General features: G+C 72.0%; 6 protein-coding genes across 7 annotated transcripts; 4 read left to right on the forward strand and 2 right to left on the reverse strand.

The window, feature by feature from the left end:
- The first annotated feature begins 280 nt into the window (after positions 1–280).
- Positions 281–3,705, forward strand: MAT2A (methionine adenosyltransferase 2A). 2 transcript variants are annotated; one of them, XM_088537802.1, is made up of 9 exons: positions 281–414; positions 1,658–1,735; positions 1,815–1,937; positions 2,011–2,123; positions 2,206–2,349; positions 2,429–2,647; positions 2,731–2,913; positions 2,989–3,122; positions 3,582–3,705. In XM_088537802.1, the coding sequence occupies exons 1-9, from the start codon at positions 324–326 to the stop codon at positions 3,682–3,684; spliced, it is 1,188 nt and encodes a 395-aa protein (XP_088393928.1). In that variant the 5' UTR covers positions 281–323; the 3' UTR covers positions 3,685–3,705. The 2 variants fall into 2 exon arrangements, with proteins under 2 accessions (XP_088393928.1, XP_088393929.1); XM_088537803.1 differs by having other exon boundaries at positions 2,504–2,647.
- A 1,208-nt stretch (positions 3,706–4,913) lies between these two features.
- On the reverse strand, positions 4,914–11,553 carry GGCX (gamma-glutamyl carboxylase). The gene is made up of 15 exons (XM_088537843.1): positions 11,487–11,553; positions 10,343–10,567; positions 10,058–10,216; positions 8,944–9,109; positions 8,736–8,814; positions 8,530–8,636; positions 8,294–8,457; positions 7,958–8,214; positions 7,709–7,840; positions 7,468–7,619; positions 7,231–7,400; positions 7,013–7,143; positions 6,256–6,403; positions 5,989–6,184; positions 4,914–5,055 (listed from the first exon to the last, which is right to left on the reverse strand). The coding sequence occupies exons 1-15, from the start codon at positions 11,551–11,553 to the stop codon at positions 4,914–4,916; spliced, it is 2,295 nt and encodes a 764-aa protein (XP_088393969.1).
- On the forward strand, positions 11,449–12,002 carry LOC104580922 (vesicle-associated membrane protein 8). Its single transcript, XM_088537808.1, has 2 exons — positions 11,449–11,635; positions 11,815–12,002. The coding sequence occupies exons 1-2, from the start codon at positions 11,552–11,554 to the stop codon at positions 11,956–11,958; spliced, it is 228 nt and encodes a 75-aa protein (XP_088393934.1). The 5' UTR covers positions 11,449–11,551; the 3' UTR covers positions 11,959–12,002.
- Positions 12,003–14,359: 2,357 nt separating this feature from the next.
- LOC148591322 (vesicle-associated membrane protein 5-like) lies at positions 14,360–15,009 on the forward strand. Its single transcript, XM_088537844.1, has 2 exons — positions 14,360–14,578; positions 14,713–15,009. The coding sequence occupies exons 1-2, from the start codon at positions 14,360–14,362 to the stop codon at positions 15,007–15,009; spliced, it is 516 nt and encodes a 171-aa protein (XP_088393970.1).
- A 524-nt stretch (positions 15,010–15,533) lies between these two features.
- Positions 15,534–16,312, reverse strand: CUNH2orf68 (chromosome unknown C2orf68 homolog). Its single transcript, XM_088537845.1, has 4 exons — positions 16,218–16,312; positions 16,027–16,142; positions 15,755–15,879; positions 15,534–15,662 (listed from the first exon to the last, which is right to left on the reverse strand). Exons 1-4 carry the CDS (start codon positions 16,310–16,312, stop codon positions 15,534–15,536), a joined length of 465 nt encoding a protein of 154 aa, XP_088393971.1.
- A 503-nt stretch (positions 16,313–16,815) lies between these two features.
- Positions 16,816–19,986, forward strand: USP39 (ubiquitin specific peptidase 39). Its single transcript, XM_088537801.1, has 13 exons — positions 16,816–17,170; positions 17,363–17,432; positions 17,510–17,604; positions 17,688–17,824; positions 18,136–18,288; positions 18,359–18,584; positions 18,659–18,736; positions 18,868–18,935; positions 19,067–19,255; positions 19,329–19,471; positions 19,544–19,679; positions 19,746–19,832; positions 19,907–19,986. Exons 1-13 carry the CDS (start codon positions 16,816–16,818, stop codon positions 19,952–19,954), a joined length of 1,785 nt encoding a protein of 594 aa, XP_088393927.1. The 3' UTR covers positions 19,955–19,986.
- Positions 19,987–23,003: the final 3,017 nt, after the last annotated feature.

Here is a 23,003-nt window from a genome sequence, read left to right on the forward strand (position 1 = left end):
GGTGTCGCCCCGCTGCCGGATCAGCTCGGTCCACGGCCCGCCTCGCGGGTGCCGGCGCTGTCGGGCGGCTCGGGGTGTGCGGGGCCCCTCGGCGTTGCATAACGCTGCCCACCCCCCCGGCTTGCGGCGCGTGGTTTCGTCTCCCCGCCCCCGGGACCCGCGCGGCGCGCACCATTGGCGCAGAGAGCCGGGGGGGCGGGGCCAGGGAGCGTATATATAGAGGCGCTGAGGCGGGCGGCGCGCTTAGTCCGCTGAGGCTGCCTCGCGCCCGCTGCTGTTGCGCCCGCCCCGCCGTCCGCCCCTCCGCCAGCGCCGCCGCCGCCATGAACGGGCAGCTCAACGGCTTCCACGAGGCCTTCATCGAGGAAGGCAGCTTCCTCTTCACCTCCGAGTCCGTGGGCGAGGGGCACCCAGGTGCGGGGCCCGCGCCGGGCGGGCGGGCGGGCGAGCGCGCAGGCGCGGCCGCCTCCGAGCGGGCGGGCGGGGGGGAGCGAGAGGAGGGAATCGAGGGGGGGCGGCGGGAGGGAGGGGGCGCGCGCGCCCCCGCGCGGGGCTGGGGGCGGCGGCGCGGGCGCGCGCGCGCAGTGCGGGTGGCGCGCGCCGCATTGCGGCCCCCGGCGCGCACGTGCTCGCGGCCGGGGCGGGGGGGCGAGTCCGCCGCGGTGACGCAGCAGCTCCCGCCCGCCCGGGGGGGTCCCCGGCCCCCGCCGCGGGCAGCGCCCCCCGGTGCCGCGACCCCGCCCCGGGGTGTCCCCGCATCCCGGCACCGGCGACGGGCAGAGCGTCCTGCCCGCCCCGGCCACGTCCCCGGGGCCGCGCGCGGCGCCGCCGTCCCGCGCTGCCCCCGGCTCCTTTGTGCTCTCCATGTTTGGGCACATGACGGCAGCGCCGCGGAGTCCGCGGCCCCGGGCGCTGCCCGGCGGATGCTCCCTGGAGCGGCGCGGGTCGGAAATCACGCGCCGTCTCCAGGGGAAAAGGGAGCTGTTTGGCAATCCCGCTCCGAGGAGACTTGCGTGCTCCCTGCCAGGGATTAAGGCTGTTACCTCACGGGTTTAAGGTCCATTTTAGTGCCCTTTAACCCCAAAAACCAGCCGGCGGAGCCTCCTGATGGCTTCTTGCGCCTGCTGCCCTGGGCTGAGATGTAGCCCTGGCCCGTCGGCCTCCTCAGCGCGGCCGGAAAGGTCGTCCTCAAGGACGTCCGTGTTCCCTGCGGAACCCTTGGGGCGGGCGAGGACCCTCCTCGGTCCGGAATGGACCATCCCTGGGGTTCCCGGCGGCGGGATGCCGCCTGTGGAAGCAGCCCCGTACAATGGAGCGCGGCGGGTCCAGCTCCAGGGCAGCTGCTGACACCGAACACCCCTCTGCAAACAGCCCCGAGGCTCCGGCTCGCGACCTGGCACCGGCTCCGGGGCTGGAAAGCTCTGGCACGCGGCCTCCTTTGGAGAGGAGGCGCTGGGATCCCTCTGGGGAAAACGGGCGCCCCGGGCGCAGCAGAATGAGGTGGCTGCACTGACCCAAATGTAACTTGAGCTCCGGAGTTTAACTGGCAAATGCCTGGAATTCCACGCTAATAACGCGGAGCGGGACGCGTGGAGAGGGCGGCGGAAGCGCCTGCCCGGGATCCCGCTCGGCGGTGACGGTGACTCTGCTTCCCCAGACAAGATCTGCGACCAGATCAGCGACGCCGTCCTGGACGCGCACCTCAAGCAGGACCCCGACGCCAAGGTGGCCTGCGGTGAGTGGAGCCCCGGGGGCTGCGGCGGCCGCCGCCGCCGCGCAGGCGATGCCCAACGCGACTGTGTCCTTCCCTGCAGAAACCGTGGCCAAGACCGGGATGATCCTGCTGGCCGGGGAGATCACGTCCCGGGCCGCCGTCGACTACCAGAAGGTGGTTCGGGACACGATCAAGCACATCGGCTACGACGACTCCTCCAAAGGTGCCGCCGCGCGCCGCGCGCTCGGGGCCCGCGGCCAGCGCCGCCCGCGCGCTCACTGTCCCCTCCGCCCCAGGCTTTGACTACAAGACCTGCAACGTGTTGGTGGCCCTGGAGCAGCAGTCCCCGGACATCGCCCAGGGCGTCCACCTGGACCGCAGCGAGGAGGACATCGGCGCCGGCGACCAGGTGAGCGTCCGCGCCGCGCGGGCCGCGCCGTCCCCGCGGGGGCCGCGCGGTGCCTTGGACGGCGGCGCCTCCTCTCCCGCAGGGGCTCATGTTCGGCTACGCCACGGACGAGACGGAGGAGTGCATGCCGCTCACCATCGTGCTGGCGCACAAGCTCAACGCCAAGCTGGCCGAGCTGCGCCGCAACGGCACGCTGCCCTGGCTGCGCCCCGACTCCAAGACGCAGGTGAGCGCGCGGGGCCTTCGGCCTCGGCGGCGCCGGCGCCGTGTCCGCCCGGCGCCCGCGTGACCGTGTCCCCCCGCAGGTGACGGTGCAGTACATGCAGGACCGCGGCGCCGTGATCCCCATCCGCGTGCACACCATCGTCATCTCGGTGCAGCACGACGAGGACGTGTCCCTGGACGAGATGCGCGACGCGCTCAAGGAGAAGGTCATCAAGGCCGTGGTGCCCGCCAAGTACCTGGATGACGACACCATTTACCACCTGCAGCCCAGCGGCCGCTTCGTCATTGGGGGCCCCCAGGTAAGGCCGCGGGTGCGCGAATCGGGCGCGCGAGGTGACGTCTCACAGCGAGGTGACATCTCACGATGGTGCCATCCCCCCAGGGCGACGCCGGCCTCACGGGCCGCAAGATCATCGTGGACACGTACGGCGGCTGGGGCGCCCACGGCGGCGGCGCCTTCTCCGGCAAGGACTACACCAAGGTGGACCGCTCGGCCGCCTACGCCGCGCGCTGGGTGGCCAAGTCGCTCATCAAGGCCGGGCTGTGCCGCCGGGTGCTGGTGCAGGTGGGTGCCGGTGCCGGCGGGCGCCGCGGGCTCCCGTCCCGGCCGCGGCGCGCTCACGGCCCCGCGGCCCCGCAGGTCTCCTACGCCATCGGCGTCTCGCACCCGCTCTCCATCTCCATCTTCCACTACGGCACGTCGCAGAAGAGCGAGCGGGAGCTGCTGGACATCGTCAAGAAGAACTTCGACCTGCGCCCCGGCGTCATCGTCAGGTAAAGACGGGGCCGCGCAGGGAGCCGGGCGGGCGGCGGCGCCGGGGACGGGCGCGCACGGGTCCCCTTCCCTCCTCGTGCCCGGTGGGCGCCCGGCGCGGCCACCGCGCGCCCCGCGCACCGCCTCGTGCTGCCCGCGCTGGAAACGCCCGGTTTAAAGGGACGAGCAGCCTTGGGGCTGGGACAAGAGCTGCCCAAGCCGGACGATAAGTGCTGCTGCGAGGGGTAAGTATCCGCCGGCAGCTGACGACGACCGCCGCACCGCGCTTGTAGCTTCTCCCGGGAAGCTACAACCGCCTCCCGGGGGAGCAGGGAGCAGCGCAGGGAACGCGGCCCCCGGAGCAGAGCAGCGAGGAGGCGGCGCCGGCGAGCGCCCGGCCCCGGCACGCAGGGACGGTCCGTGCCGCGCGTTTGGGCCTCGCGCGCTCCGGTACTAAGTGCAGGACTTGTATATTCCAGGGAGCTGGATCTGAAGAAGCCCATTTATCAGAGGACTGCAGCCTATGGCCACTTTGGTAGGGACAGTTTTCCCTGGGAAGTCCCCAAAAAGCTAAAATACTGAACAAGTGTTAGGCTTTTTTCCCCGCTCCTGTTGGCGTAGGCTACAGAGAAGCTTTCAGGCTCTGGGGGAAAAGAGCTCCTGTCCCCAAGCTCTCCTGTCCTCCTCTCCCGCTCGCCCCTCCGCCTCTTGCCAGGATTTCTCTTGTGTGGGGACCACGACGTGGCCTCGGGCCACCCCCCTCGATTGCCCCCTGTCCCCAAGGGCGCCGTCGCGGTGCCACCAGCCCCGTGTCCCCCGCGGCGCCGCCGCCTTTTTAATCTTGTGACGTCTGAGCTCGGAGCGACACTCCCGGCCTCTTCCGACTGTCGCTTTTCCTTCGGGAGCCTTTTCCCGGCCCTGGAGCCCCCCCCATCCCGCCGGGCGCCGCTTCCCGGAGCGGCGCTGGATTTTAACCTTTTCCAGCTCTTTTCCCTCCCGGAGGACGTACGTAATAAGGAAGGGGGGGGGTGCTAAAACCCACCCCCCGTAGCTCAGCACCAGCCCCGCGGCTCCGTTCCGGCGCGCGGGCACTGCAGGAATTCATTTTTTTTTCCTTTTCTTTATAAGAAAGCGGAAATCGACCCCCAACTGCACAACCCCCCCTTCCTCCCCCACCTTTTTGTTGCTCTGGAGGTTGTGGAGGTCGAGGGGGGGGCCCGGCCAAAAGGCCCTCCCGGCTGCGGGGCAAGGCGAGGAGGGAGGGGGGGACCTGCCCTTCATACTTGAACGTTTTTTTTTTTATTCTAACGGCTATTTATTGTGTCCTGAGGCGCGGGGCGTGAGTACAGAGAAGCCCCCGGCTCAGGCGGCAGCTCTTATTGCCCCCGGCCCCTCGGCCTCCCCGGGAGGCCCTGGGTGTCCACGGAAAAACCTCGGGGGGCCCCCGGCCGGGCTCGGAGCCGCGGCGGGGGGCAAAGCAAACCCCAAATCGGGTTGTTAAAGGGGGTGCGGGTGGGAGGGCAGACCTGGGGCCCGCGGGGCCCGGCCGCGGCTGCTTTGGCCGGTGTGGTACAGAGAAGCCGGCTTGTTTACGGGCCCGGCCCGGCGCCGCCGCCCCCAGCAAGTGCCTTGGGGGGCGGGGGGGCTTTTTTCTCTCTTTTTTCTCTCTCTCTCTTTTATTATTATTATTTTTTTCCTCTCCTCAATTTTTCTCCCCGGAGGTTTTATTACGTATGTCTGGATTTCACCGATTAACATGGCAAACGGTGTCAATAAAGGCGCTAGGTTGGAGCGTGGCCCCGCGTGGGCGCTCAGAGCTCGGGGCGCTGCTCCGCGTCGCCCGCGCGCTCCTCGGGGCCCCGCTGCGCCGCCCACGTCACCTCCCGCGCCAGCTGCTCCAGCGGCGGCCGCCCCAGCGCCAGGTTGCGCAGGGAGATGAGGGTCATGAGGGCGCTGCGGGATGGGGAAAGGAGGGATGAGGGGGGAAAGAGGAGAGGGGAAAGGAGGGATGAGGAGGAAAAGAGGAGAGGGGAAAGGAGGGATGAGGAGGAAAAGAGGAGAGGGGAAAGGAGGGATGAGGAGGGAAGAGAGAGAGGGGAAAGGAGGGATGAGGGGGGAAAGAGGAGGGGGGAAAGGAGGGATGAGGGGGGAAAGAGGAGGGGGGAAAGGAGGGATGAGGGGGGAAGAGAGAGAGGGGAAAGGAGGGATGAAGGGGGAAAGAGAGAGGGGAAAGGAGGGATGAGGGGGGAAGAGAGAGGGGAAAGGAGGGAGACGAGGGGAAAAGAGAGGAGAGGGGAGACGAGGGGAAAAGAGAGGAGAGGGGAGACGAGGGGAAAAGAGAGGAGAGGGGAGACGAGGGGAAAAGAGAGGAGAGGGGAGACGAGGGGAAAAGAGAGGAGAGGGGAGACGAGGGGAAAAGAGAGGAGAGGGGAGACGAGGGGAAAAGAGAGGAGAGGGGAGACGAGGGGAAAAGAGAGGAGAGGGGAGACGAGGGGAAAAGAGAGGAGAGGGGAGACGAGGGGAAAAGAGAGGAGAGGGGAGACGAGGGGAAAAGAGAGGAGAGGGGAGACGAGGGGAAAAGAGAGGAGAGGGGAGACGAGGGGAAAAGAGAGGAGAGGGGAGACGGGGGGAAAGAGGAGAGGGGAGACGGGGGGAAAGAGGAGAGGGGAGACGGGGGGAAAGAGGAGAGGGGAGACGGGGGGAAAGAGGAGAGGGGAGACGAGGGGAAAAGAGAGGGGAGACGGGGGGAAAAGACAGGGGAGACGGGGGGGAAGAGAAGAGGGGAAAGAGGAATAGAAAAAGGGGGAAGGGGGAGAAAAAGAGGAAATTTGAGGAGAAGAGAGGGGAAGGGGGGGGATAGAAGGGGAAGGAAGGCGCAGGGCCCACCTGCGGCGGAAGAGGTAGTACTTCTTGGTGAGGAAGCGGTGCAGGCGCTGGCCCAGGCTGCGCTCGCGGCGCCGGCCCAGCTCGTCCAGGCGCCGCTGGCGCTGCAGGAAGGTCCTCACGAGCGGGTCGGTCACGTCGGCGCCCGCGGCGCCGTCGCCCAGGATGGGCAGCAGCTCCGGGGGCAGCGGCTCCGTCTCTGCGGGGACGCGGTGCGGGTCGGGGGGGTCCCGGCGTCCCCAGGGTCCCCCCCGCGGGGCGGCCGCTCACCGGTGCCGTTGCGCACGCGCTCGCGCAGCTCCTGCAGCCGCGTGAGGTTCCTCTCGAGCGCCAGCTCCGTGGTGTTCACGTACAGGTACATGTAGCACGAGGGCTCCGCGGACACCGTGTGCACCTTGTGGTACTGCCCCGCGGGCAGCTGCGGCGGGGACAGACCCTGAGCGCCCCGGGTGCCACCGCGGCGCTCGGTGCAGCCCCTACCCTGCTCAGTGCAGCTCACCCGCACGGTGCAGCCCCCTAACCTGCACGGCATGGCTCCAACCTGCACGGTGCAGATCTTACCTGCATGGTGCAGCCCTCACCCCCACGGTGCAGCCCCCTAACCTGCACGGCGCAGCTCTAACCTGCATGGTGCAGCTCTCACCCACATGGTGCAGCCCCTAACCTGCATGGTGCAGGTCTTATCCGCTCGGTGCAGCCCCTAACGTGCATGGTACAGCCCCCTGACCTGCATGGCACGGCTCTAGCCTGCACGGTGCAGGTCTTACCCGCTCAGTGCAGCCCCCTAACCTGCATGGTGCAGCCCTCACCCACACGGTGCAGCCCCCTAACCTGCACGGTGCAGCCGCCAGACCTGGTGCAGCCCTCACCTGCACGGTGCAGCTCACGCACATGCTTCATCCCTCACTGCACGGTGCAGCTCTCACCCATGCAGCAAGGCGCAGCTCTCACCCGCACGCTGCAGCGCTCACCCGCACGCTGCAGCTCTCGCATGCTTCATCCCTCGCCTATGCAGCGCGGCGCTCACCTGCATGCCGTCGCCCTCGCGCAGCGTGCGGTTGCGGCCCTGCTCCACCAGCTCCACGGTGACCTCCCCGCGCAGCACCCGCACGCTCGTGTTGCCCAGGTCCTCGCTCACGAAGTTCTCCAGGTGCAGCCCTGGCGGGACGGGGGACGCGCCGGTGTCATGGGGGACGTCACGGGCGCCGCGGCCGCCCCGGTGCCCCGGCCCCGCGCGCTCCTCACCGGGGAAGTCGGCGATGAAGACGACCTCGGTGTGGTTGTCCAGGCCGCCCTCGAGCTCCTGCAGCCGGGCCCGCCACGGCGACAGCTCCAGCAGCAGCGGCAGCAGCCAGGGCGTGCGGCGCCAGGGCGACCACTCGGCCCGCACGATGTCCACGCGCGGGTCCACCAGCCTGCGGGACCGCGGGGGGACGTCACTCGGCCCGCGGCGCCGCCGCCGCCCCCGGCGCCGCCACCCACCGCTGCTGGAAGCGCTCGTTGATGGAGACCCAGACGTCGAAGTAGATCTGGGGCTGCGACACGTTGTAGCGGGGCAGCAGGCGGCTCAGGCAGGCCGAGTACTGCTTGAGCATGTCCGCGTGGTCCTTCCAGCGGCGGCTCTGCGTGAACACCTGCGCGCGGCGCCCATGGGTGCTGCCCCGGCCGCGTGCCCCCCCAGCGCCGCTGCCCGTGCTGGGCCCAGGCGTCCGGGCGCGCTCACCCCCGGTTTGAGGTAGCCCACGTCGCCGGTGAGCCCGTCGCGGTACGTGATCTTGACGTGCTGGTGGAAGCGCGAGTGCAACATCATGTCCCACGAGTAGCCGTAGAGGCCGTTGGTCCAGTTATTGTAGCCCTGCAGGGGGGACGGGGACACGCGCGGGTGGCACCGACAGGGCCCCCTTGTGCAAGAGGCTGCCCAAAGAAATGTCCCGTGCCACCATCCCCGGTGACGTCCCCGCGGCTCCCGCACCTGCGTGATGAAGTGCGAGTATGGCAGGAAGAGCTGCTCCAGCACGTAGAGCACGGTGAAGAGCGCGGCGAGGTGCTGGCGCGGGCGCGGGCGGCGCGCGCGGCGCCCGCCGTAGGCGCAGTCGGCGCTGGGCCGCGGCGGCGCCGTACCGGGCAGCGCCCGCCGCAGCCACGCGGGACAGCGGGCGCAGAGGCGCCGCGGCCAGTCCGGCGCGCAGAACAACCCGCTGCTCGCCAGCATGGTGTAGGAGAACATGCCTGCGGCGGGGACACGGCGCGGGCACGTCGGGCCGCGGGCACCGGGATGCCGCCGCCAAGCCGCCGTCCCCGCGCTCACCGATGCTGAAGAGCTGCGAGTTCATGCAGTGGAAGTAGGTGACGAAGACGAGGGCCAGCGGGCGCGTGGCGTCGAAGAAGAGCAGGAAGCCGGCGGAGAGGTCAAGCAGCAGCCCCCCGCCGTGCACCACGACCAGGCTCGTGGCCTCCTCCGACAGCACCAGCCTGCGGCGCCGCCGCGGTGACGCCGGGGACGCGGCCGGGCGGCCCCCGCGGCGGCCCCGGCCCCGCACTCACTTGAAGGGCGAGAAGAGCCAGTGGCGCGAGAGGGAGCTCATGGAGTAGCCGCCCACCCAGTCGGCGTCCAGCTTCTTGAGCCCCGCGATGAAGTAGACGATGAAGATCTGCGGCCGCAGCGGCGTCAGGGGGCGGAAGGGGCCACCGCGAGGGGACATCACGAGGGGACACCGCGAGGGGACACCGCGAGGGGACCCCCCCGCTACCTGCGCGCGCAGCAGCGCGTAGTTCCAGAGCGGCACGTGCGCGTTCCTCTTGTGCGGCTGGAAGAGCCCGTCCACGGAGCTGCCGGGGGAGCGGGCGGCGCTGAGGGCCGGGGGACAGGGACACGGGGACGTGGGGACACAGGGACACAAGGACACGGGGACACGGGGACACGAGGACACGGGGACGTGGGGACACGGGGACACGCACCCGTAGCGGTCGGCGCCCAGCAGCGCCAGCTGGAAGGCCAGCAGCCCGTAGAGGTAGGAGTGGTTGTTCCACGAGGTCTTGTCCAGCAGGAACACGTACCAGTAGGGCCCCAGGAAGGCCACGCAGCTCAGGCGGTAGCAGCACCCGGCCATGATGCCCAGGGCGCCTGCGGGCACCCGCGGCCGCTGCTCAGCCCCACGCCCGGCGCCACCCCCACAAGTGTCCCCAGCGTGTCCCGGTGCCACCCCTGTGACAGGCGGGTGCTGCCCCTGTGCCAGCGCTGTCCTCCCCATGGGTGATCCTGGTGCCTGACGCCATAGCCCATCCCCATACCCATCCTGGGAGCTGTCCCCGTGCCAGTCCCAGGCCCTGTCCCCATCCCCATGGCCATCCCAGGCCGTATCCCTGTGCCCATCCCCATGCCCATGCTGTCCCCATCCCTGCGCTCACGCCATGCCCCGTCCCCATCCCCATGCCAGTCCTGTCCCATGCTCATGTCCATCCCCATGCCAGTCCCAGGTGGCATCCCTGTCCCCATCCCTGTCCCCGTCTCCGTGCCCATCCCATTTCCCATCCCCATGCCCATCCTGTCCCATGCCCGTGCCCATCCCCATGCCCATCCCATGCCATCCCCATGTCCGTGCCCATCCCCATGCCGGTCCTAGGCCCTGTTCCCATCCCCATGGCCATCCTGGAAGCCACCCCAATGCCCATCCCAGGCCGTATCCCTGTGCCCATGCTGTCCCCATCCCTGTCCCCGTCCCCGTGCCCATCCTGTCCCATGCTCATGCCCATCCCCATGCCCATCCCAGGCCGCATCCCTGTGCCCATCCTGTTCCCATATCCATGCCATGCCCCGTCTCCATCCCCTTGCCCGTCCTGTTCCATGCTCATGCCCATCCCCATGCCGGTCCCAGGCGGCATCCCTGTGCCCATCCTGTCCCCATCCCCGTCCCCGTCCCCGTGCCCGTCCCCGTGCCCATCCTGTCCCATGCTCATGCCCATCCCCTGCCCGTTCCAGGCTGCATCCCTGTGCCCATCCCTGTCCCCATCCCCGTCCCCGTGCCCATCCCCGTCCCCGTGCCCGTCCCAGGCCCCGTCCCCGTCCCCGCACCGAGGAACATGACGGCGTAGAGCAGGTACATCCAGTCGAGCGGCAGCGGCGCCAGGAAGGGCAGCAGCGGGAAGCGGCACACGTCCAGCCCGTCCAGGTAGCGCTGGTCCAGGTGGCCCAGGCCGCGCTCCTGGGGGATGTCCAGGGCCATGAGCAGCCCTGGGGACACTCGTCAAGGACCGGGCGGCCGGGCCGCCCCTCCCCCCCCCGCCGGGAGGGCCCCGGCGTCCGGGCGGCCGCTGCCCCCTGGCGGCCCCGCCCCGCCCGGACGCCGGGGCCCCTCACCGAAGGCGCAGCGGAAGGCGCCGAGCGCCGCGGGGTCGGCGGGCCGGTGCAGCAGCCGCACGAAGCGGTGCCAGCGGCGGAGCTCGCGCGGCTCGAAGCCGAGCAGGCGGCGCGCGCGGCTCGCGGCCGGCCCCGGTGCCGGTGCCGGTGCCGATCCCGGTGCCGGGGGGGGCGCCGCTGGCTCCGCGCCCCCCGCGCGCCCGCGGGGCCTGCGCCGCGCCGCGCCTGCAGCGGGGTCAGAGGGCAAAGGGCAGCCGGTTACCGGAGGGCGCGGGGGGGCTCCGAGCGCCCCGCTCCCGCCGGGAGCCCCCCCGGACCTGCCGCTGCCGCCGCCGCCGCCGCCATGGATCCGCCCCCCGCCGAGGCCCCGCCCCCAGAGGCCCCGCCCTCACCGAGGCCCCGCCCCCGACACGTTGGCGGTCGCGGGGCGGGGGGGGGAGCGGGGCGGGGGGCGCGGAGGGGGGAAGGCGACGTGACCCCCCCCCCCCCCCAAAAAAAAATGTGACCCGTGACCTGTGACCCCTCGACCTTTGTCCCCGCGAACCCGGACGTCGCCCCCGGAAGGGCCCGCGCGGGGCGGGGCGGTGCCGCAGGAGGAAGCACCGGGCGGCACCGGCAGCGGCACCGACCCGGTCCCGTCCCGACCCCGGCCCCAGTCCCGGCCCGGTCCCGCCCGGTACCGCCATGGTGAGCGCGCCTGCCCGGAAGCGGCAGCGGAGCCGTTTGGGCTGCGGCCGCCGCCGGGCGCGGGGGGGTCCGGCCGGTTCCGGGTCCGCGCGGGGTCCCCGTGGGGTCCCCGGTGCTCGCGGGGCGCGTGCGGGACCCTCGGGCTGCCCTGGGCTCATGGGGGCCCTACGGGGGCACGTCCGGGGGGTCCGGGGTGCCCATAGGGTCCCATGGGGCACAATGGGGGTCCTGGGTGCGTGTGGGACTGCTGCAGGGTGCGTGTGGGGTCCCTATAGGGTCCCTATGGGGCACATGGAGGGTGCCGGGTTTGTGTAGGGTCCCTATGGGGCACATGCAGGGTGCCCATAGGGTCCCGCAGGGCCCGTGCGGGTGCACACGGGGCACCCGGCTGTCCGTGGGGCGCCCCGGGGTGCTGGGCCCCGGTGCGGGCCCCGGGCGCCCCGCTGAGCCCCGGTGCCGCGGCAGGCGGGCAGCGAGCGGGTGCGGGACCTGCAGAGCGAGGTGGAGGGCGTCAAGAGCATCATGACGCAGAACGTGGAGCGCATCCTGGCGCGCGGAGAGAACCTCGACCACCTGCGCAACAAGACCGAGGACCTGGAGGCCACGGTGAGGGGCTCGGGGCGCTGCCGGGGGCACATGGGCAGGGGTGCCCAGCGTGGAACCGCAGCCGCGCGGTGGGCACAAGAAGGTGCAGGGTCCCCAGGGTGGCACCAGGTCCCTGGGCGGTCCCCGAGGTGCAGGGTCCCCAGGGTGGGCGCTGAGCGCGGTGCCGCCTGCGCCCGCAGTCGGAGCACTTCAAGACGACGTCGCAGAAGGTGGCCCGCAGGTACTGGTGGAAGAACCTCAAGCTGCTGCTCATTCTGGGCCTGGTGGGTGTCATCATCCTCATCCTCATCATCCTGCTGGCCACGGGCGTCATCCCCACCTAGGGGCGCCGCGGCGGCCCCAGTGCCTTCGGGGGTGCCCGTGGCGGCTCCCCCCACCTTTTGCAATAAAGCGAGTCCGTATGAGCCGCGTGCGGTGCCACCTGCACCGGGGACAGGGCGCCCGGCCTGCGGGGAGCGGTGCCAGGCGGGTGGCTGGCGCCGGGCAGGGACAAAGGGCACAGTGTGTCGCCGGTGCCACCGTGCCAGGGGCCTGCGGCGGGGACCCGCCGGGGGGTTGGTGCTGCTGTGTGTTTGGGGACACCTGGGTGTCTGGGCAGGGGGCACCCGTGGATTTGGGGCGGAGGCACCGATTTGTTGGGGGGAAACGGGGGGGGACACCCCTCTTCTGTGGGGCTCAAGGGGAAGGACCCAGGTGTCCAGGCCTGGCTAACCCATTTTTCCAGGCCTGGGGGGCATCTGGGAGGGCAAGACCAGGGGTAAGAGGGCTAGGAGGGAGCGAGCTCTGTATCCAAGGAGAGTGAGGGGCACCCGGGTGTCCCCGCTGGGGGGCACCCACATTTCTGGGGTAGGACCTGGAGCCTGAATAGCGGGAAAGAACAGAGCAGGCTGCGAGGTTGACCTGGTATCTGGGTTGGGGGGGTGGACCTGGTGCCTCGTTTGGGGGGGGGGGGGGGGGGGGTTGACTTGGTGCCTCGTTTAGGGGAGGGTTGACCCGGTGCCTCGTTTTGGGGGGGGGGGGGGGGTTGACCTGGTGTCTGGTTTGGGGGTTGACCTGGTGCCCAGATTGGGCCAGGGCCGGAGGGGGTTGACCTGGTGCCCGGGCCGGGCTAATTGACCTGGAGCCCGGATTGGGAGCGATTTCTCTCCCCGCCGCCCCGCCGTGCCCGGTGAACGGGGCCGGGCCAGGCGGGTCCCTCCTGCCGGGGGAGGCCCCGGGGGCGGGCGGGCCGGGGCCGAGCAGAGCCGCCGCCGCCGCCGTCCCCGCGAGCGCCCCGTCCCGCTGCCCGTGGCCGCGGCCGTCGCGGCGCGCGGAGCCGTCCCAGCCCGTCGCGGCCATGGTGAGGACCGGGAAGCGGCGGCGCCGCTTTCGCTTTCGGTTCCCGGGACGGGGCGAGGGGGCGGTCGGCCGGGACCGGGCTGCGCCCGGCAGGGGCCGGTTGTGCCCGTGGTCACGGAGGAAACGGGGCGGCTCTGGTGTCCCGGGAGCGTCTGGGTCCTCCCGGTGACCTTGGGGGAAACTGAGGCCGGTTTGGGAGGTGGGTTTGGACACGGTGGGATTGAGGCCCGTCCCGCCGGTGCTCGGGACCGTCCTGGTTCATGGGACATCCAGGGGCTGGCGCCTGTTTCCCCATTTGGGGCTTCCTGTGGGCAGCCCTCGCTGGCCCGTCCCCACGTCCCCCCCCATGTCCCCAGAGGGCTCTGGACCTTGGCCCCAGAGCGCTCCTGTGTCCCTGTCCCCATGGCACCCAGGTGTCCCCATCCCCATGTGCCAGCTTGTCCCCTCCGGATGATCCTTGTGTGACCCTGTCCCATTCCGCCCCCAGCCCCAATGTCCCTGAACCCATGACCCCCCCATGCCCAGCTGGCCTTGTCCCCAGTCCCCAGCTGCCCATGTCCCCATGTGCCCCCTCCCCACAGGCCCCATTTCTCCCTGTCCCCATGTGCCCCATATGGCTCTGAGCCCCATCCCCTCGTGTCCCATCCCTGCCGTCTCCATTTGCCACTGTCCTCGTGTGTGTCCAGCCGGACCCTATGTGCCCTGTATGTCCCTGTCCCCATATGCTCTGTGCTCACAGTCCCCATGTACCCTATATAGCCCTGTCCCCACGTCCTCCTGTGCTCGGTGCCCCTGCGCCCGCAGTCCCATGTGCCCCATGCAGCCCTGTCCCTGTGTCCCCTTGTGTCTGGTGCCCCAGCAGCCCTGTCCCCATGTCCCTCCCATGTCCAGTGCCCCAGCAGCCCTGTCCCTCTGTCCCCTTGTGCTCAATGTCCCCGTGCCTGCAGTCCCACGTGCCCCACACAGCCCTGTCCCTGTGTCCCCCTGTGTCTGGTGCCCCTGCAGCCCTGTCCCCGTGTCCCCCCCATGCTCAATGCCCCTGTGCCTGCAGTCCCACATGCCCCATGCAGCCCTGTCCCCATGTCCCCCTGTGCCCGCAGTCCCGTGTGCCCTAGCAGCCCTGTCCCCATGTCCCCGCCATGCTCAGTGCCCCAGCAGCCCTGTCACGGTGTCCCCCTGTGTCTGGTGCCCCATGCAGCCCTGTCCCCATGTCCCCCCGTGCCCACAGTCCCCACTCAGCCCTGTCCCTGTGTTCCCCTCTGTCCCCCCGTGTCCGGTGCCCCAGCAGCCCTGTCCCCGTGTCCCCCCGCGCTCGGTGCCCCTGTGCCCATAGTCCCCCGTGCCCCAGCACCCCTGTCCCTATGTCCCCTCATGCTCAATGTCCCCATGCCCGCAGTCCCCCGTGCCCCCGCAGCCCTGTCCCCGCGTCCCCCCGCGCTCGGTGCCCCACGCGGCCCCGTCGCGCTGCGCCAGGCAGGGCTGCAGCGGTGCCAGGCGGAGGCGGACGCCGTGGTGCAGCTCATGCAGCAGAACGTGCACCGGGCGCTGGAGCGCGAGGGCAAGCTGAGCGAGCTGGACGGCCGCGCCGAGGAGCTGCGCACCATGGTAGGGACGCGGGGACGGCCGCCGTGGGGACAACGTGGCCCTGGCCGCTGCGGGGAGTGGGGACGCGGAGCCCCGGGCGGCCGCGTGTCCCCGGTCACCCTCCTGCTCCAGAGCCGCTGCCCTCTCGTCCGCAGGGCCAGACGTTCCAGCGCACGGGCCGGGCGGCCGCGCGGAAGCACCGGGCCGGGTGGCGGCGGCGCCGGGTGCTGCTGGCGGCGCTGGCCGGGGGCCTGGCCGTCCTCGTCCTCGTCGTGGTGCTGGCGCTGTGGCTGCGCGGGGGCAGCGCCGCCCCCCCGGCGCCCCCCGCCGGTAACGGCACCGGGAGCCGCTCCGGGGCCACCGCGATGACCGGCCCCGGGGCCACCGCGCGCCACAGGGGCCGCTCCTGCCACAATGGCGCCCTCGGGACCCGCTCTGGAGGGCGGCGATGACAGCGGGACCCGCCTTGGGGACACCGGGGCCAGGACTGAGCCTGTGGGATCCCCTCCGAGGGGACGATCGGAAGCCACCGGGTCCCGCTCTGGGGTCACTCTGCGATGACAAAGGACCCAAGGAAGGAGGTGACCCTGGTCCCGCTCTGCCGCCTCTCCCTGGGGTCCCCGTGGGGACAGCGGAGGAGCCACGTGTCCCTCTGCCCTGGGTGGCACTGCAGGACCGCGCGGGGCCGCCCTTGGTGCCACCTCCTGCAGGGCGGCCGCGCGTCACCCAAGGGGCTCTGTGGTGACCGTCACACGGGCGCCTGTGGCACCGCCTGGCACCTGGGCGGGTGACAGAGCTGTCACCACCCCGAGGATGAAAATAAACCCAAAACACTAAAAATGCGTCTGCCCCGCTGCTGGGGAGGGGGCAGCGCAGGGACACGCTGGGGACGTGTCCTGGCGGCGCCACCCCCGCGGCGCCCGCAGGGAGGGCCGCACGCCGGGACCCCGCAGCACCTTTATTGCCGCCGTCGCCGTCACCGTCCCCGCGCGGCGCGGCGCTTGCTGAGCTCGTCCTGCACGCGCTGCTGCAGCGCGCGGCGCAGCGCCGGCTCCAGCGGGCTCCGGGCGCACACGCGCTGCGTCACCTCCTCCGCGCTGTCCCCCTGCGGCGGGCGGCGTCAGGGACACCGGGGCGGCCCTCGGGGGCACCCAGAGCCTCGGGGACACCCCGGCCGGTCCCCGTCCCCGCGCTCACCTGGTGCACGATGACGGCCGTGACGCTCCCGTCGTCGCCCTCGTACTCGAGGCAGAAGAGCCGGGGCCCCCGGGCGTCCCCGGTGCCGCCGCCGCCGCCACCGGGGCTGCGCGATGCCCCCCCTGCTGCCACCGTCAGCGGCGCCCCCGGGCCACCCCCAGCCCCATCACCCCCGTGCCCCGATCCGCCCCCCGGTGCCCCCCCCAGCCCGGTGTCCCTGAGTGCCCCCCCCCCGGGCCGCCCCCCGCCCCCCCGGGCGCCCCGCCGCTCACCGGGGCCGCGGGGCCGGTAGACCTGCTGGTCGGGGCGGCGGGGCCGCGGCGGCGCCGCCGTGTGCCGCTTCCGGGCGCGGCCCCGCGCCTGCCGCACGGCGCGCTCGTACGCGTCCCTGCGGCGGCAGCGCCGTCAGCGCCGCCGGCGCCGCGCGGGCCCGGGGCGCGCGGGGGGGGCCCCGCGGCGGTACCTGGCCATCTGGTTGCGGCGGATGTGGCGCACGAAGCCGTGGCTCATGTCGAGCCGCCCGCCCGGGCGGCAGCGCCAGCCCGCGCCCGCCTCCATCGGCCGCCGCCGGCCCCGGCCCGCCGCCCTGCGGGGACTCCCGCCTCCTCCTCCTCCCCCCGCCGCGGGGCGGCCGCGGCTCCGCCCGGTGCCCGCGGAAACGCCGAGCCCCGCCCAAACGGGGGCGCTGCCCCTTTAAAAGCCCCGCCGGTGGCACCGGGAGCAGCGCGCATGCGCCGCAGCGCCGCCAACGGCCGGGAGCCGCCGCACTGCGCAGGCGCCGAGGCGACGCCCACTTCCGCCCTCGCCCCGGGCCGATCTTTTGCGCATACGCAATAGCGGCGCGGCAGAGACCGTTGCCCGTCCATGTGGGCAGGGCGCATGCGCAGTGGGAGACACGAAGGCGGGACGGGCCGGGGCAGCGCTGGTACGCACGCGCAGTTCTCCCGGCTCGGGGAGGGGCCGCCGCCGCGCCTGCGCAGTACCGCCACCGCGCGTGCGCAGTGCCGCCGCCGCCGCCACTGCGCGTGCGCAGCGTGCCCGCCGGCGCAGTGGGCGGCGCCATGTCGAGCCGCGGGAAACGGGAGCGCGCGCGGGAGCGCGAGGCGCGGGCGGCGCCGCCGCGGGGCGCGGGCGGCGGCTCCTCGTCCTCGTCGTCGCGGGGGTCGTCGCGGAGCCGCCGCGAGGGCGACTCGGAGCGGCCGCGGGGGCGGCGGGAGGCGGAGCGCGGCCGCGAGCGGGAGCGGCGGGAGGCGGCGGAGTCGCTCCCCCTCCCGGTGGACCCGGCGCGTATCAAGCGCGAGCCGGGCGCGGGCCCCGGCAGCGCCGCCGGCAGCGGCCCCGGCCTCGGCGGCCCCGTGCGCATCAAGCGCGAGCGCGAGCCCGATGGCGACTCTGAGCCCGAGCCCGAGCCCACCGGTGAGAGCGGCGGCACCGGGGGGTGCACGGGGTGACCGGGGGGTCCTGGTGGGGGGTCCTGCTTTGGGGGTGCCTCTGCGGCCCCCGGGGGCACCGGGGCGTTTCGGGGAGGCCGCAAGCAGCGGTGACGAACGGTGGGGACCGTTTTGTGCCGTTTCGGGTCCTGGGCTTCACGCGGCGCCTCCCCCGCAGTGCGGTACGGCCGCTTCGACCCCGAGGACCAGCGGAGCCGCCACTGCCCCTACCTGGACACCATCAACAAGTGAGCGGGGCCGGGCCCGGCGGGGGCAGCGGCAGCGGCGCCGCCCCCCGCGCGGCCCTCACGCTCTCCCCGCGCAGGAGCGTCCTGGACTTCGACTTCGAGAAGCTCTGCTCCATCTCGCTGTCGCACATCAACGTCTACGCCTGCCTCGTGTGCGGCAAATACTTCCAGGGTGAGTCCCGGCGGGAATCCCCATCCCATCCCGTCCCGTCCCGTCCCGTCCCACCCCGTCCCGACGTCTCCTCTCGCCCGCAGGCCGGGGGCTCAAGTCTCACGCCTACATCCACAGCGTGCAGCTCAGCCACCACGTCTTCCTCAACCTGCACACGCTCAAGTTCTACTGCCTGCCCGACAACTACGAGATCATCGACTCCTCGCTGGAGGACATCACGGTGCGCGGCGCTGGGGCTGCTGGTGACCCGCCAAGAGCTGCCCCAAGGGCTGCTGTCACCCCCTCAGCTGTCCCCAAAGGCGGCTATTGATGCTGGTGGCCGCTGGGCTTTGCGGCCCCAGAGTGTCTGCTCGGTTCCTGCTTATCTAAAAAGCAGCAGGGCTGCCCAGAAAGGATGAAGGCTTCCCAAGTCTTCACCCTAGAGTCATTCTGGTGCGATACATCTGCAGGGGGTGGTGGCACCTCTGTCGTCTGGGGCTTTGGGGCTGTTTGGCTTCGGTGTTGACCCCGTTTTCGCCTCGGCTCCCTCAGTACGTGCTGAAACCCACGTTCACCAAGCAGCAGATCACCAACCTGGACAAGCAGGCCAAGCTGTCGCGGGCGTACGACGGCACCACGTACCTGCCGGGCATCGTGGGGCTCAACAACATCAAGGCCAACGACTACGCCAACGCCGTGCTCCAGGTACGGTGGGGCTCCTCGGGGGGGACGCGGAGGCAAAACGGCGTCGCTCACGGTGCCCGTGGGCGCCCAGGCCCTCTCCAACGTGCCGCCGCTGAGGAATTACTTCCTGGAAGAGGACAACTACCGGAGCATCAAGCGGCCGCCGGGGGACATCATGTTCCTGCTGGTGCAGCGCTTCGGGGAGCTCATGCGCAAGCTCTGGAACCCGCGCAACTTCAAGGCGCACGTGTCGCCCCACGAGATGCTGCAGGCCGTGGTGCTCTGCAGCAAGAAGAACTTCCAGATCACCAAGCAGGGTGAGCGGGCAGCACGGGCAGCGCGGGCGCCGCGCGCGGGGCCGCCCGTGCCCACGCGGCGCCTCCCTCCGCAGGGGACGGCGTCGACTTCCTCTCCTGGTTCCTGAACGCGCTGCACTCGGCGCTGGGCGGCACCAAGAAGAAGAAGAAGAGTGAGTGCAGGGGGCTGCGTGTGGCCCTGGTGGCCCCGGGTGACGCCTGTCCCCTCTCCCAGCCCCGCGGTGGCCGCGGGAGGGAGCCAGGAGCTGCCCCGTGCCAGCCCCTCTGTCCCCTGTGTCCCCAGCCATCGTCACCGACGTCTTCCAGGGCTCCATGCGCATCTTCACCAAGAAGCTGCCGCACCCGGACCTGGTGAGCGCGCGTGGGGACGCGTGGGGACACGGGGGGACGCGGAGGGACACGGGGGGACGCGTGGGGACACGGGGGGACGCGGGGGGACGCGGTGGGGACGCGGGAGCCCGCGCTGAGCCCGCCGCCCGCAGCCGGCCGAGGAGAAGGCGCAGCTGCTGCTCAACGCCGAGTACCAGGAGACCATGGTGGAGTCCACGTTCATGTACCTCACGCTGGACCTGCCCACGGCGCCGCTCTACAAGGACGAGAAGGAGCAGCTCATCATCCCGCAGGTGCCGCTCTTCAGCATCCTGGCCAAGTTCAACGGCGCCACCGAGAAGGTGAGACCGGCGCGGCCGCGGGGCCCCGCGCGGCGCCCGAGGCCAGCGCGCCCGCCCGTGCCTGTGTCCCCAGGAGTACAAGACCTACAAGGAGAACTTCCTCAAGCGCTTCCAGCTCACCAAGCTGCCCCCCTACCTCATCTTCTGCATCAAGCGCTTCACCAAGAACAACTTCTTCGTGGAGAAGAACCCCACCATCGTCAACTTCCCCATCACGTGAGCCCCGCCGCCCGTCCCCGTGCCCCCCGGGCGCGGGTGGCACCGCGGTGACGCCGCCCTCGCCCGCAGCAACGTGGACCTGCGCGAGTACCTGTCGGAGGAGGTGCAGGCCGCGCACCGCCACACCACGTACGACCTGGTGGCCAACATCGTGCACGACGGGAAGCCCTCGGAGGGCTCCTACCGCATCCACGTGCTGCACCACGTGAGTGTCGCGCGGGCGCCGCGCCGCCGCCGCCGCAGCGCCGCGCTCACCCCGCCGTCCCCGCAGGGCACCGGCAAGTGGTACGAGCTGCAGGACCTGCAGGTCACCGACATCCTGCCGCAGATGATCACGCTGTCCGAGGCCTACATCCAGGTGAGCCCCGCGGGCGCCGCCGCGGCCCCACGGCCGCCCCACGGCCGCCCCACGGCCCCCTCTGCTCCCCGCAGATCTGGAAGCGGCGCGAGGAGGACGAGACCAACCAGCAGGGAGCCTGAGCGGCGCCGCGCGGCGCCCGCACCCGCCGCCCCCATTAAAGGACCGTTTGGAACCGGCCTCCGTCGCCTCCGTGGGGAAGGGAGGGCCGGGGGGAGCGCGGCGGCGCCGGGGACGAAGGCCTCCCTCCTCGCCCTCGCCCGCGGCGCAGGGACACGCAGGTGGCGCGTTGGCAGCGGCTTTATTTGCGTCCCGCGGAGCTGGCGCCGTCCCCTCAGAGCCACGCGTGGTCCCGGCAGCGCTGCGCGGCCTGCGGGGGTGGCGGCGGCAGCGGTGGCGTCACCGCCGCGTCCCCCGCACCGCCCCGGCCCCTGGCACTCACCTGGCAGCGCCGCGCGGCCGCCGCGCTCGAGCACCAATAGGCCGGGCCCAGCGCGCAGGGGCCCAGGGCCACCGCTGGGGACAGCCCGGCCGGGTCCTGCTCCTGCCCTGGGGACAGGGCCACCGCTGGGGACAGCCCGGCCGGGTCCTGCTCCTGTTGGAGGGACAGGGCCACCGCCAGGGACAGCTCAGCTGGGTCCTGCTCCTGTTGGAGGGACAGGGCCACCGCCGGGGACAGCCCGGCCACGTCCTGCTCCTGCCCTGGGGACAGGGCCACCGCCAGGGACAGCCCAGCAGGGTCCTGCTCCTGTTGGGGGGACAGGGCCACCGCCGGGGACAGCCCAGCCGGATCCTGCTCCTGCCCTGGGGACAGGGCCACTGGCGGGGACAGCCCAGCAGGATCCAGCTCCTTTTGGAGGGACAGGGCCACCGCCGGGGACAGCCCAGCCGGGTCCTGCTCCTGTTGTGGGGACAGGGCCACCTCAGCGGCACTGGCACCTGGCTGAGGCCGCGGTGCCGCTGGGGGAGGGACAGTCCTTGGTGCTGGCAGGGCCCTCTGGGACTGGGACATGTTTTGTCACCCCCTCCCCCCCGGGCTCATGTGACACCAAGGCGCATTTCTTGTGGCTGTGACATCCGGTGACAGGTCCAGAGTGTGACATCCTTGGGGCCCTGATGTGTCCCCGGCGTTGTGACAGCTCTTTGGGGCTTTGGTCTGTCCCTTGTGACACCCCGTGCCCTGTCCCTTGGGGCCGTGACACCCATGGGTGTCCTTGCTGTGTCCCTTAGGGCTGTGACACCCCATGGCACATCCCTTGGGGCCGTGATGCCCATAGGTAGCCTCGCTCTGTCCCCTGGGCTGTGTCACCCATGGGTGCCCTTGCCCTGTCCCTTGGGGCTGTCACACCCCATGGCACATCCCTCGGGGCCGTGATGCCCTGTCCCCTGTCCCTTGGGGCTGTGACACCTGTGAGTGTCCTCACTCTGTCCCTTGGGGCTGTGACACCCCATGTCCTGTCCCTTGGGGCTGTGACACCCCATGGCACATCCCTTGGGGCTCAGACACCCATGGGCGCCCTCACTCTGTCCCTTGGGGCTGTGACACCCCATGCCCTGTCCCCTGGGGCCGTGACACCCGTGGGTGCCCTTGCTCTGTCCCTTGGGGCTGTGATGCCCTGTGCCCTGTCCCTTAGGGCCATGACACCCGTGGGTGCCCTCGCTCTGTCCCTCGCTGTGCACCGTGTCCCTGGCACCCGCAGCCCTGTCCCCCGGGGCAGCCCCGCTGTCCCCATGTCCCCATTGTCCCATGTCCCCGCGTCCCCCGGTGTCCCTGTCCCCCGTTGTCCCCGTGTCCCCGGTGTCCCCGTGTCCCCATTGTCCCGTGACCCGCGTCCCCCGGCGTCCCCGTCCCCCGTGTCCCCATTGTCCTGTGTCCTCGCGTCCCCCGGTGTCCCCATTGTCCCCGTTGTCCCCATTGTCCCCGTTGTCCCCGTGTCCCCGTTGTCCCCGTGTCCCCATTGTCCCATGTCCCCGCGTTGTCCCCGTGTCCCCGTGTCCCCGTGTCCCCATTGTCCCCGCGTCCCCCATTGTCCCCATTGTCCCCGTTGTCCCCGTGTCCCCGGTGTCCCCATTGTCCCCGTTGTCCCCGTGTCCCCGGTGTCCCCACTGTCCCCGCGTCCCCCATTGTCCCCGGTGTCCCCGTACCCGCGCGCCGCAGCCCAGCAGGACCCCGCAGAGCAGCCGGGGGGTGGCCCGGGCCAGCAGCGCCTCGAGCAGCGCGGTGGCCGCGCACGCGCAGGCGGCGGCGGCGGGCGCGGGCAGGAGGCGGCAGAGCCGGGCGGCCGCCGCCGCCGCCGCGTCCCGGGGCAGGGCGGCCTCGGCGCGGGTCACGAGCGAGCGGCACAGCCAGCACCGGGGCAGCGGGAACGGGAACGGGAACCGCCGGGGGACCGGGACCTGCGGGGCGGCACCGCCGGTCACCGGGACCCGCCGGGAACCGGGACCCGCCGGTCACTCGGGACCCGCCGGTGGCGGCACCTGCCGGTCACCCGGGACCCGCCGGTGGCGGCATCTACCGGTCACCCGGGACTCGCCGGTCACTCGGACCCGCCGGTCACCCGGGAGCCGCTGGTCACTCGGGACCCGCCGGCGGCGCTCGCCGGTCACTCGGGAGCCGCCGGTCACTCGGACCCGCCAGTCACTCGGGACCCCCCGGTCACTCGGGACCCCCCGGTCACTCGGACCCGCCGGTCACCTGGGACCTGCCGGGAGCCCGGGACCTGCCGGTCACTCGGACCCGCCGGTGGCGGCACCCGCCGGTCACCCGGGACCCGCCCCCGGTCACTCGGGACCCGCCGGCGGCGCTCGCCGCTCACTCGGACCCGCCCCCGGTCACCCGGGACCCCCCGGCGGCGGCCCCGGCCCCTCGCGCCGCCCCGGGCGGTACCTGCGGGCGGGCGCCGCGCGCGGGCGGTTCCGGACACAGGTCCAGGCGGGCGCAGACGGCACCGGGTTTCTGCGGGGGAGGCGCCGTGAGGGCCCCCCCGCCGCGCGCGGCCGGGCTCTGCCCCACGCGTGGGGGGCGGCGGGGGCCCCACTCACGAGGTGGCTCTCGAGGGTGGCGGCCAGGAGGCCCGCGGAGTCCCGGAGCAGGCGCTGGCACGGGGCCACCATGGCGGGCACGGGCAGCGCCGCGCACTGCCGCTGCAGGAAGCGCTGCACGGCCACCTG

Source organism: Tinamus guttatus, unplaced genomic scaffold (assembly GCF_059628265.1).
Source record: "Tinamus guttatus ecotype Peru unplaced genomic scaffold, ASM5962826v1 Tinamus_guttatus_pri_ptg000866l, whole genome shotgun sequence".
Classification (NCBI taxonomy): Eukaryota; Metazoa; Chordata; class Aves; order Tinamiformes; family Tinamidae; genus Tinamus; species Tinamus guttatus.

Bases quoted from the DNA above. Each gene is read 5' to 3' on its own strand.
- GGCX (XM_088537843.1), bottom strand. From the start codon at position 11,553: ATGATGCTCTTGACGCCCTCCACCTCGCTCTGCAGGTCCCGCACCCGC. The intron at 9,110-10,057 runs GTGCGGGGACGG...GGGTGCCCGCAG, and splicing joins CTACGCCGTCATGTTCCTCG to GCGCCCTGGGCATCATGGCC. The intron at 7,841-7,957 runs GTGCGGGAGCCG...TCCCCCCTGCAG, and splicing joins ACTCGCACTTCATCACGCAG to GGCTACAATAACTGGACCAA.
- LOC148591322 (XM_088537844.1), top strand. From the start codon at position 14,360: ATGCCCGCAGTCCCCCGTGCCCCCGCAGCCCTGTCCCCGCGTCCCCCC. The intron at 14,579-14,712 runs GTAGGGACGCGG...TCTCGTCCGCAG, and splicing joins CCGAGGAGCTGCGCACCATG to GGCCAGACGTTCCAGCGCAC.
- MAT2A (XM_088537802.1), top strand. From the start codon at position 324: ATGAACGGGCAGCTCAACGGCTTCCACGAGGCCTTCATCGAGGAAGGC. The intron at 2,124-2,205 runs GTGAGCGTCCGC...CCTCTCCCGCAG, and splicing joins ACATCGGCGCCGGCGACCAG to GGGCTCATGTTCGGCTACGC. The intron at 3,123-3,581 runs GTAAAGACGGGG...TGTATATTCCAG, and splicing joins CGCCCCGGCGTCATCGTCAG to GGAGCTGGATCTGAAGAAGC.
- CUNH2orf68 (XM_088537845.1), bottom strand. From the start codon at position 16,312: ATGGAGGCGGGCGCGGGCTGGCGCTGCCGCCCGGGCGGGCGGCTCGAC. The intron at 15,880-16,026 runs GTGAGCGGCGGG...TGACGGTGGCAG, and splicing joins CTACCGGCCCCGCGGCCCCG to CAGGGGGGGCATCGCGCAGC. The intron at 15,663-15,754 runs GTGAGCGCGGGG...CGCCCGCCGCAG, and splicing joins CGGCCGTCATCGTGCACCAG to GGGGACAGCGCGGAGGAGGT.
- LOC104580922 (XM_088537808.1), top strand. From the start codon at position 11,552: ATGACGCAGAACGTGGAGCGCATCCTGGCGCGCGGAGAGAACCTCGAC. The intron at 11,636-11,814 runs GTGAGGGGCTCG...CTGCGCCCGCAG, and splicing joins CCGAGGACCTGGAGGCCACG to TCGGAGCACTTCAAGACGAC.
- USP39 (XM_088537801.1), top strand. From the start codon at position 16,816: ATGTCGAGCCGCGGGAAACGGGAGCGCGCGCGGGAGCGCGAGGCGCGG. The intron at 17,433-17,509 runs GTGAGCGGGGCC...CTCCCCGCGCAG, and splicing joins TACCTGGACACCATCAACAA to GAGCGTCCTGGACTTCGACT. The intron at 18,289-18,358 runs GTACGGTGGGGC...GTGGGCGCCCAG, and splicing joins ACGCCAACGCCGTGCTCCAG to GCCCTCTCCAACGTGCCGCC.